At 37.0% G+C, this 11,568-nt stretch overlaps 2 protein-coding genes across 2 annotated transcripts in view; one reads left to right on the top strand and one right to left on the bottom strand.

The window, feature by feature from the left end:
• Nucleotides 1-11,568, top strand: part of LOC106877509 (uncharacterized) — a 224,977-nt gene that overhangs the window by 80,880 nt on the left and 132,529 nt on the right. The window lies entirely within an intron of this gene.
• LOC106877512 (atrial natriuretic peptide-converting enzyme) overlaps nt 1-11,568 on the bottom strand; it is a 40,284-nt gene that overhangs the window by 16,021 nt on the left and 12,695 nt on the right. Inside the window, exons 3-6 of the mRNA XM_014926438.2 lie at nt 10,861-11,008; nt 5,877-6,025; nt 4,637-4,768; nt 2,024-2,134 (exon numbers count right to left, since the gene is read on the bottom strand). Coding sequence (XP_014781924.1) covers nt 2,024-2,134; nt 4,637-4,768; nt 5,877-6,025; nt 10,861-11,008 — 540 coding nt within the window. The remainder of the gene's footprint in view (nt 1-2,023; nt 2,135-4,636; nt 4,769-5,876; nt 6,026-10,860; nt 11,009-11,568) is intronic.

The following is an 11,568-nucleotide window of genomic DNA, read 5'->3' as shown; positions in this document are numbered from 1 at the left end:
CTTCCGATCTAGAAATGCGCGCCTGTGTATGTATATCTGTATGTGTAAATATATATATATCTTTTATTTTTAACTTGTTTCAATCATCAGACTGCGGCCATGCTAGGACACCACCTTGAACAATTTTCAGTCGAATTTGTCGACGCCAATGCTTCTTTTTCTTAGAAAAAGCCTGCTATTAACTATATTGGTCTTTATGCCGAACCACTAGGCTACTGGAATGTAAACTCATCAGCACCGGTTGTGTACTGGATCGGAGGACAAACACAGATACAAAGCACACGTGTGTCTGTTATGTGCTCTATGCATATATCAACGTACTGAGGATGTCTATATATTTGTAGATATAGGCATTCATATGTGTTGCTGTGTTTCTTTGTGTTCTGTTTGTGTGTGTTTGTTTTTGTGTGCATTTTGTGTTTGTGTGTGCGTTTGCGTGTATGTGTGTTGTGGTTTGTGTGCGTTTGTGATGTGTGTGTTTGTCATGTGCGTATTTGTGTGTGTGCATTTGTGTGAGTGTTTGTGTGTGTGTGCGCACGTTGGCGCGTGTTCATATACGATTATATATGCATATATGAAGAAATACTGATGTCCTCATGTATGCATCAAGATACAGTGGATGGATGCTATCTAGGCGTATTTAAAGTGCTTATAATATATATTTAACAGAAACATTATAATTTTATGTATATGTATCAGAATATGTGCGTGCGCTACTGTAGGAAGATTGGCAGCAGTCTGTACAGCTCTAACACTTTAATTTGCTTTTTATTTCTATGACTTACTTGAATAAACATTTCTCTTTTAAGTTTATGCATTTGTTTTGCAAGATTATTTATATGAAATCGTGCGTTAAAACAGATATTGTCACATTTTGAATGGTAATTTCCTTTCTGTTTTGCTAAGCAAACACACCCACTATATATCCGTACTTCACTTTATATTTATATTATTATTAGCATTTTATGTTCTACGTCTTGAAATCTTTCGTCACATATCCTGTGACTTCTTCATCCACACTCCATCCCATGTCCCTCCACCTGTTCTGTTTAATCCATTACGACAGCTGTAAACTAATTAAGATTGCAAACTGAAAAATAACTAGTTTTGAACTAGTTGCCATTTGTGTTCGATTGAATGTTCTCAACATTTTACGTGTTCACCATGGTTATCCAGGTGAACTGGTCACCTTCTGGTCATCTTCTATTTCTGCCTTACTTGTTTATACTTTAAAAATTTAGTTATAGGCTGTCAACTTAATGTGACAGTCCCCTGAAGGGAATAATACTACTGTTGGTTAGACCTAGGAAGCTGCACTGCTTTCTGTCGGCCTTGACACATTTCCTGTGTCCTTATGTTTACAAGGGTGGAGGTGCTTGTCTCCCACTTGTAAACATAAGGACACAGGAAATGTGTCAAGGTCGACAGAAAGCAGTGCAGCTTCCTAGGTCTAACTAACAGTAGTATTATTCCCTTCAGGGGACTGTCACATTAAGTTGACAGCATACAACTACATCATCGTATCACTACTGCATAAATCTCTCTGAGAGATTTAGAAATGTATTATTTCTAAACTTTAAAAATTTACCTGAAGATAGCGAGTTTTTTTCAATGATGTAATCTAAGAATGCACCGACCGCTCTGAACAAGACACCAGTCTGTCGCATGTCTATTCAGTTATAGCACTGAGAGAACCGGAACATCGTGAAATGAAGTGTTTTATTCAAGAACACAACGCATTGCTCGGAATCGAAGTCGTGCTCTTGCGATCGTGAGTGCAACATTCTAACCATGTGGCGACTAAAACTTCATACAGGACTTAAAATATAGTCATAGTAGTAATATCTTTATTACCATCTCGACTTCATGTAGTTCTTTCCTCTGGCACAATATGACAGAGAAGTGTTGTTCGGTGACCGAGAAAATCGGAAGTCACTATTACGACCCGCCCTAAATGTAATCTCCCTATTAATGGTTGGTATATAAAAATTAAAAAAAAAGCGTACAAGTTGTTTCTACTTACAGCAATGGAATTCATCTGAGCCGTCATCACAGTCTTTATTACCGTCGCAGCGAAGGTCTTTCTCGATGCACTTCTTATTTCTGCATTGCCACTGGTTGTCTGTACAGCTATCTGAACATAGAAAATCAAATAAAACAGATTATTCTTATTGCTCACATGAAATCTTGTAAGGTAACCTTTCACATTTTATTGTTATTGCTGTTGTTGTTGCTGCTGCTGCAGTTGTTGTCATTGTTGTTGTATAGTCTCGGTTTCGTCTCGATTCAGCAGATTTACGATCAAGGACTTTCAAGCTCTTACCATAACATTTGTTCTGAGACATATCTAAGGTTAGATATTCAATGTTTCGTATTACTAAGATGGCAAAGAAAAATTTGAAGAGATTTTCCTGATGTTTCTAACAGGGAAAACAAATGCGTAGAGTCTTTCTCCTCGCTACCACATTAGGCGTACTAAGTGTCTTAGTCAAATACTAAAGATGGTATAATTAACTTTATACAAAATTTTCTGTCTTATCTTCGTGATCGTAATTATCGTCGCAGTTTTGTTAACCTCGATACTGCTTCAATTTGCATTTGAAACTATTATAATTTTTATTTAGTATTTAGCAATTCAGCTGATTTACTTCACGAAGAATGAAGTTTCCTGTGTAGCAATATGAGAAAATGGATTCAAATTCCACTTCAAAGTCGTGTTTCCCTTCTTTCAAATACCATGATAATCCGAACAGCTTGAAGAGGTAAATGAAGCAGCTGGATCACTAAATGCTTCTTGGGAAACGGCTAGGATAGTTCGGTGTTGGTCAATTCCTTGCACAAAATTCGTTCGTCGGAGCCCCAGGACACAATACACTGAAACGCAAAAGGAACGCGAAGCGTGTGTGACTGTGAAATATATTTTAATTTCATTATGTCAGAGATAAATTTCGATAAATCTGATGAAGTCAATTTCTTCGATGCACTTTGACTATAGTCTGTAGATCTTTGACATGTGTTCTGCTAGTGGTCGGTTCCAGTTCACCGAGATTGTAGGGCGTGATTATGCTCATACCGTGTATGCCCACCTTGGATGTTCATACGGCCATACACCATCGGTACATGGAGTGTATGAGGCGATTCACAAAAGCCATTGGCACCTGCGCCCACACACTGAGGAAAGCTGCCTCCAGTTCCATATGAATTGTCGGCCTTGGGACCACCTGGTTCGACCGTCTCTGGATTTCATCTCACAGGTGTTTTAATGGATTCAAATCCGGGCTGAAAGCCGGCCAGGGCATGGTTCTGATGTGTTGACGCAGGAAGTCCATGGTGACTCTGGGCGTGTGGGAGGTAATATTGTCACGCTGCAATATGGGGATATGGTGACGCGCGAAGAAGGGTACGATAAGCTCGCCTTCCGTGAGTACTTAAATAGTATTCAAATGTCAAGGCTATATTAACGTTAACCACAACCAAAAATCTAGGGCACAGTCCTCGTTTTCAGAAAACCCTTCATACTGTACACCAACAAGAAATTTCAGTTTGAAACGAGAGCTAATAACTAACTTGTTAATACACTCAATAAACAGGTGCCTAAACTTACACATAAGTTTTGTAACAAGACGCATACGTTTTGACATAACATACAGCAAGTAATTTAACACAAATCATACACAATTGATATTACACTTTTGCAAACCGAGAAATAATATAGTCTTTAGTTTACAAGAATGTTGCTTTGATTGTTAATCTCTCTGAGAATTTTCTCTTAATATTCTCTCTGGTTCATTATGGCACAGTATAATTCTTGTAAGCATTAATATATATATATAAAAAAAAAACAAATTATTTTCATATTTCAGAAAACACATTTAATTTTTTTCATGTAATACTTCTAACTTTTGTCTTCGAAACAAAGCAGATCATCAAATACAACTTATCAGTCCCAAGTGTTTGCATTTGTAAACCCAAATGTTTGCAGTCTATTCCTATTCTTATTAAACCCGTCACCCGAATACCAAGGGAAAGAGGGACGTCTGTATTTTTTAATGTTGGTTCAACATCTTGATGTAATCCCATCTAATAACCGACCTTGTGGGATTCTGACTTGAATACAGGCGACGAATGGACCTGTTGACGATGAATCAATCGAGGAAGAATTTATGCTGTTTCTCACTTTAACTATAATCATTTGTTTCATTTTCCAGTTGAATTTTTTCTATTTCCAATGCCATTTTGTTATGTAAGACATCATGTTTACTTTATTCTTGTTGTCAATCCAGCTATTTCAGTTTCCCTCTTAAACTTAGTGCTTTCCACGAAATAGTTCAGTTCCCTATTTCTTCTATTTGCAAATAGTATAAACTGTCTCATGTTATTTTAAAAGCTGTTTTAAATCCTAAATATCTTTCTAGAAACAAACAATAAGATTTAGTCTTTTGGATTGGTAGAATTGGAAGTGGTTGCTTGCATTGATACATATGAAGTAAAATATTCCTGTTTATATTTTATTTTGAAATGTAATAATTTTCATAAATTAATAAAGAAGATATAAGATTTTATGGAAATATAAGGTAGTAAAAATTTGATGCTTCATCAAATATTACATTAAAAAAATGGAAATTTCTTTGCTTACCACAATTTTCTTCATCGCTATGATCATCACAGTCAGGTTGTCCATCACATATACTTTCTTTGAAAATACACGTATTTGTAGAATTGGTTTCATTGCGACTTGAAGGACAGCTCACTTTACCAAGTGGACATGCTGAAGATGCGGAAATAGAAAACAGAAAATATAAATAAATTGTCATGAAATATTCTTTAAATAAATAAATATTTGACGTGTTTAAACCTTATTATAATCTTGTAATCTTATTTTCTTGTAAGAAGCTGAAATTAATGATAGCTGATATGACTGGCTACTTAACGATTATATATTTAGAGCTTAAACAGGTTTTCTTCATCTGAACTGCTGATGTATTTACATCCTCTCTAAGATAGAAATATGTCTTCAGCTTGGAGCAGATGACAACGTATTGCAATAGTGTATATGATTCCAAGAACATGCCTAAGAGGATAGGATTTAAAGAACGATATCAGGTATAGAATACTTGAGCTGGAAATAACTCTCCCAAAACTAATCAAACAAACGGTATAAACAATACATGAAGAGGTTCCCTCACCTTCTAAAACTCAGTGACATTTACCCAGTAATGCAACACTTGCAATACCACAGTGGGAACAACTAAAGCTGTCGTCATCCATCACACAACTCTCAAGCTATTTCGTCTCAAAGACTGCAACCGATTCTTCTGGTCCCTTGCCAAAGAGTTATCTACTAAGTTTAAAGAATCTTAACATCCACTTCACAACAACGATGGATCCGTGATTAGTAATCCCGAAGATGCAGGTTCTATTTTCGCTTTCCTGATTTGCAGCCAACTTCACAGTGAAAATGCTTGACACAACTCCTCTAAAGCTATCAGTCTATCACCTACCATCCTTTCGGATCCATCATCTTGCATATATTGATGGTAACAGCAGAAGTACCTGAATTCACTTCAAACCTTTACTCAACAATTATTTCAATCTCTACTTCTCTACAGGAGTCTAACCTGACCGTTGGAAACAAGCTACAGTATATCGAAAATGTATGACGTGTGAATCATCCATCGAGATTTGACGCTTTCATCTCTAGATCAACATATTTCTCTCAGAACCTACAACTGAGGCCGGTACTGAAGTAGCTTATACTGAAGTATTAGTAGCTTAAAACAAAATATTGAATGTAAACTGCATTATAGATTCAAGTTAAATTGTTCATTGCATTTATATTCTCATATTATACCAGCAAAGAGAAATACTGTACTTACTTGTATTAGAACAGAACACATAAGGCACATTGCAATGACACTGCTCACAAGAACTCTTATAACAATTCAAAGAGCCATATCGATAATAATAGCAGTAGATGTAATCTCCTGTAATGTATTCGCTTTTCCTTTTCGAATATGAAGTTCCGCTTTAAATTAGAAAACAAAATCGTGGTATTTACATTTCATTATTCGTTTCCTATTTCATATTTTATGATAGCGTTTTACAACCGTTTTTCATGCTCACTAACACTAATGTGGGTTAGACTACTTGCAGGATCAATTGTTTTACTAACTGATGTCTTTCTTACAGCTAATTACTCAGCAATGAAGTAAGGTGTGCATTACTTATGTATGCATTGAGTCTATTCATTAGAGCAACTTTACATCGGGGTTCCGGGGTGGCAATTGGAGTAATATTTTACTGATGGATACTCAACATCCAAGAAATAGAAATGAAACATTCTTATTTTTATGTTTTGTAACTTAATGTGGGACAGAATTTGGTGTTTTGCTGTCATAAAGTTCGAATTCGTGAACATGGGGTCAAGAGATTAATACCTTATTTTCATTTCCTTTGTTTCCTTTCTATATAGTATAGGTTTTATTTGAAAAGAGACTTTTATAATTATATCTTGTTTCTATATGACTTGCAAGTGTTTTGCATTGCTTCATAGAAAAGATACATTTCATTGCTATCAGCATGAGTGTTTCCGCAATGTATACGTGTGTGTCTTTAGGTGTATCTATACGGAATGCGAGGTGTATTTGAGGACAATTAGCTATCAGTATATTACTCCCAAGAAAAGTAAAATGCTTCCATTTTTTTCTGATACTCTATGGCAGATAAAATTCTCACACATGAAATGAAATAATATTCTAGCATCATTGCCATATATACGGAACACAGCGACTTAGAAATTGACAGCTGTCTTATATGTGGAGGATTTTTTATACCCCAAGTTCGATTGGAATTAGAAGCCGCTGATGGGAATATTTCAACTGTATCAAAGAGTAAAAAAATCCTAAACATTCTGGCAATATAAGAACATCACAATTCGTCCTGCAGGTTCAAGATTTTGTCGATGATGATCCCGGAAAATTGATTTCGCCACAGAAAGTCAGAATTGTGGTTCGAGAGGTCTTTCTCTACAAGTCATAAATGCTGAGGAAAGACCTATTCATGCCTGCAAAGATACAAGAATACAGTTTGATCCTTGTCAGATGGTAGTTACTTAACGAGGTTAAAAACTCCCTTCGAACATGGCGTACATTGTTTCATCTCTAATACGGAAGACTTCGACCAGGACCAAAATTTTAAAACGAGAAATGACGACTGGTTAAGTGCAGATCCTTTTGATGTCCCCATAGTGTTGCACACTAAGCATCCAGCGTCTGGGATTGTTTTAGTAACGGTCGTCTGAGTAACGAATGTAATGCCATGTCAGCTTATATCTTTCCATAGAGCCTCGAATTAATGCTGCTGGATACGTTGTAGTGCTGGAAACAGTTGTTTAGCCCTGGATACCAGAAGTACGCTATGGAAGGCCACACGTGCTTCAATAACACTCAGTACCTTCTCACAAAGCTCACGTTTCCCAAGAATGGACGTTCAACAATCTTTAGAATAATGTAATAAATCAGATTTAAATCTCATGTACTATTATATTTGAAGTGTTGATGAAAGGGAGACTGATAAACATCATCTCAATGGGGGTCACCATTGTTCAGGAAGTATTTAAAATAAAGGACCGTTTAGTGCAGGCACCTGAAAGATTCTGGCTCTGCATTAAAATAGTCATTAATAAAATAATCTTATTAGAAAGATTATCGAGAACATGTGTATGCATGACTGTTGGAGTTTTTCCGAATAACAGAGGACAGCACTGTCATCAGCGTATTGAAGTTCTGAGATATGTTGCATGTTGGTTAGATGTGTAAATCGAAGTCAACTGAAGATTAGAAAACATCCGCCGTATCGATATTTCATGTCAACTCTTGGATTGCCTGGAGGAACTTCGTGGAGAATTGCAGTCAGATACAAGGAGAATAGCGTAGGTGCCAAGACTCATCCTTGTTCTAGTCAGCACATGATTAGAAATTCTTCTGACAGCATGGTTTGGTGGAATACCGTCCAGAAATATTGTCATGCATTGTTGAACCAGAGAGACAAAGTGACCAGGATATCCAAAACATAGCAGCTCTTGGGACGTTATCAGAGGCCTCTTCTAAATCATAGAAATCAAGGAAATGGGCTTATGTTGTTCCCTGTTTTTCTCTTGGAGCTGCCTTGCGCAGGAAATCATATCAACTATGCCACGAGAGGCACAAAATTCACATTGAAATTCTGGTATGATCTTTTCGGCTACGGTCTGTAGCCGCTTTGGAAGAATCTTAGCAAACACGTGTCCAATGATGGAAAGTAATGATATTCCTCTGTAGTTCCCACAAGCTTTTCGATCATTTTGTTTGAAGATCGTTATTATAAATGCATCTTTTCATTCTTTAGGAACTTGTTAGGATTCTCATATCTCTAGCATGAGGGTGAAGTGAGGGTTTACAAGGGTAAACTTCCATGTTTGATCAGCTCGAAACGGATATTATCTGGGCCTGGAAACTTCCTTCATCTCACTTGCTCCATAGTTTGCTTGAATTCATGAAAAATAGGCCTCCTGCTCATCCACAGCTGAGGAGGATGGTTTAGAACGTTTCTGGGGAAATTTCTCAGCTGTGTTCGAGTTTCTATTTAGAAGTGGGGAGAAATATTCCTTATAGCGTAGGAGTATGTCTTGTGAATCGGTCAGCTTGTTTGTATTGTCAGCTGCTCGAAAGGATCCAGTTGATGTTCGTATTGGTCCAAAGAATTGTTTTCCGGCATAGAAATTACTGAGATCACGTGCACCTACATATCCCTGAAGTTCGACTGCTTTTTGTTGCCACCAAATGTTCTGCACTTCTCTTAGTTTTGTTTGACACACTCGTTTAGCTTTAGGAAATGCTTTTCTTTTTTAGTTTGGATCTTCAGTCTTGTTCATGAGTCAATTGAACATTCTTTTTGTTTCAATCAGGTTGTTGATTTCATAATTGTTTTCATCAAACCAGTCCTGGTTTTTGGTCTTGCTGAAGAGGATGATAGTGTTTGTTGTTTCTGTTACAATTTCGCGAATGGTCCCCCGTTCTTCATCGATAACTCGTCGTTTACTTAATTAGAAATAAATTCCAGGCTTATTTTGGTTTCAAAGGTGGTTACAGTGGCACGGTTCTGGAGTTTTGAGATGTCATATTTTCTACGAGATGATGGTTGATGTTGCATTCTTGGTCTTTATGAATGGTGATTCTCATGCGTGTAGTGACAAGGCGTGGATCTATCTAGCAGTCGTCGGAATTAAGGCCCAATTCTGTGACGAGTACGTCTCTTTTGTCTTTTTGCCTTATGATGGCAAAGTCTATTTAATGCCAGTGTTTAGATCGAGGATGCACCCATGTGGGCTTGAAGCAAGCTGGAAGTTGAAATTGAGTATTCGTGGTGAATAAATTACATTCCTAGTAGCAGGAATTGGATTTGCAATATTCGACGCCTTCTTTACCGATGACATTTTGCCATAGGCGACGGTCCTTTCCTACCCTTGCAGTGAAATCCCCTAGTAACTAGAATTTGTCCGTTGGTGGTGTACTGACAATGATATTACCTAGTTATTGCTAAAATTGATCCTTTACTCCTTGATCAGAATCAATAGTTGGAATATTAGCAGAAATTAAAGTGATGTAACTCTCATTAGGAAGTATTAACTGAAGAGTCATTTGTCGTTCGTTGTTGTTATGTGATGGTCTTGCATGGTGCAAGTCTTAATAGCAAAACCGATTCCTTAGACTCTTCCCTCCAATTCATCCTTACCTTCTCAAAAGAATATATAGCCAGAACCAGTTTCTTCTATTCTTCCTTCTCCTGAAAGCTGTGTTTTACTTAAGGGTGTTATGTCCACATTGAGCCCAGTCAGTCCTTTTCAGACTAACTCAGTGATGTCAATGTTGAGAAAAGTTCTAACATTCCATGCTCCAAAGATCATATTGTTTAGTCTCAAGTTTCTTGTTGTTTCGATCACATGATGGCCGAAACATGTTGACCTGCCAGGTGTGGTTTCCCAACCGGGCAGTTGTGGCGACTTCGTTTAGCTTGCCTTTTATAATATCTTTCTCGATTGAGGTGGGCAGCGATATTTCTAAAGGGCCAGCCCAGACACGAATACAGGACAGGAATTTTAAGTAGTCACTGGAACTTAGGAAAGTGCCCATCAAACATTCACCCCCAGCCGGCAGGTTCAGGACCTGAAGCTTCACGTTTCTCCAAAACATGCTCCCGTCATCCATTCCCTATCGCCCTTGGGCTTTGTAAGAGTTGTTTTGGAGTAAAAGACAACTGGAGTAGAAGAAAGTTCCAAAGCATGGATTTGTTTAAGGTGAACCTCAAGCTTCCAGGAAGTGACCCCCACTCTTGTTTTCATGGTCCCCCTGATTATCGCTCCTTTTTGTGATGGAGAGGCTTGTGTGGACCAATGCCTCTGAAGGCGATATCACCAGAAGTTCTGAACTCCTGGTTTAGAAGGTCGAGGACAAGGACCCAGACTAAAAATGACTAATCTGCAAAAATTCCAACAGTGGAACAAGCGGGCACCGAGTACAAAAGTTCTCAACGCCTGAAGCAGCAGATAAAGATGGCGACGCACAATGAATATGCTACAGAAGGCGCCACAAAAAAACTAGAACCCACTCAGTGGCAGTCCGTTGCAATTTTATAGCTGGATCGTGCATGTCTCATTCTATATGTGCTGCAGAGGAGTGGTAATATAAAGAAAATGAAAAGATTACTTTAGACAGCTATTATTTTTAACAGTTTAAATATAAAACGTATTGTAATAAATCAATATATAGATACTTGTAATAAATGAATATAAAAATACTCGTAATAAATTAATAAATTATTTACTTGAAACCAAAATTGGAGCAGATCGTGTTCAATGTCCATTCAGGGAGAGAGTAGGCACATGTTGTCAAGTATTCCGATCCACTAAGCGTTTTCAATTTTCCGGACCACAAATCTCGACCACCAGTCAATTTATATTTTGGTTTGTTACCTATATCAATAAGACAGAGTACAGATTAAAACATTGAATACTTTTTATTAGGAATGACATCATTTTTGTAACGGTGATGTTAAAAGTTGGTTGGATCACTTTACTAACACTTATTGACCCTGGAAATATAAATGACAGTTTATCCTAGCATGATTTAAATTCAGAATAGTGAGAAATGATAAGGATAGTAAATGCTGCTAATTATTTGATTAAATTTGCTGACACTTTTGCCGACTCTTTACCAAAATGCTTGTTAGGATATTGATTGATATCTTTTGGTTAGACTCAAGTCCAAACTGATTCTATTTTTAATAAAACTGGAAATCAGACATGTAAAGCTGATTCTGGTGTGATTCTAACTCAAAATGTAGATGTAAGAAATTAAGCACCATTTCTCCCAACTCAACACCTTAATATCAATTGTAACATTGGTAATATTGATTCTTTAACTTTGTAATGGATTACAGACCTTTAGAGTAATAAACTAAATTAATGATATTTTAATACATTCCGTGGTTCATTGAAATATTACGTACACTGTTTTATCTTTAGTTTCCCCA

This window comes from Octopus bimaculoides, chromosome 3, assembly GCF_001194135.2.
Source record: "Octopus bimaculoides isolate UCB-OBI-ISO-001 chromosome 3, ASM119413v2, whole genome shotgun sequence".
Lineage (NCBI taxonomy): Eukaryota > Metazoa > Mollusca > Cephalopoda > Octopoda > Octopodidae > Octopus > Octopus bimaculoides.
The sequence above is the reverse complement of the archived record's forward strand: the minus strand, read 5'-3'. Positions and strand labels throughout refer to the sequence as shown.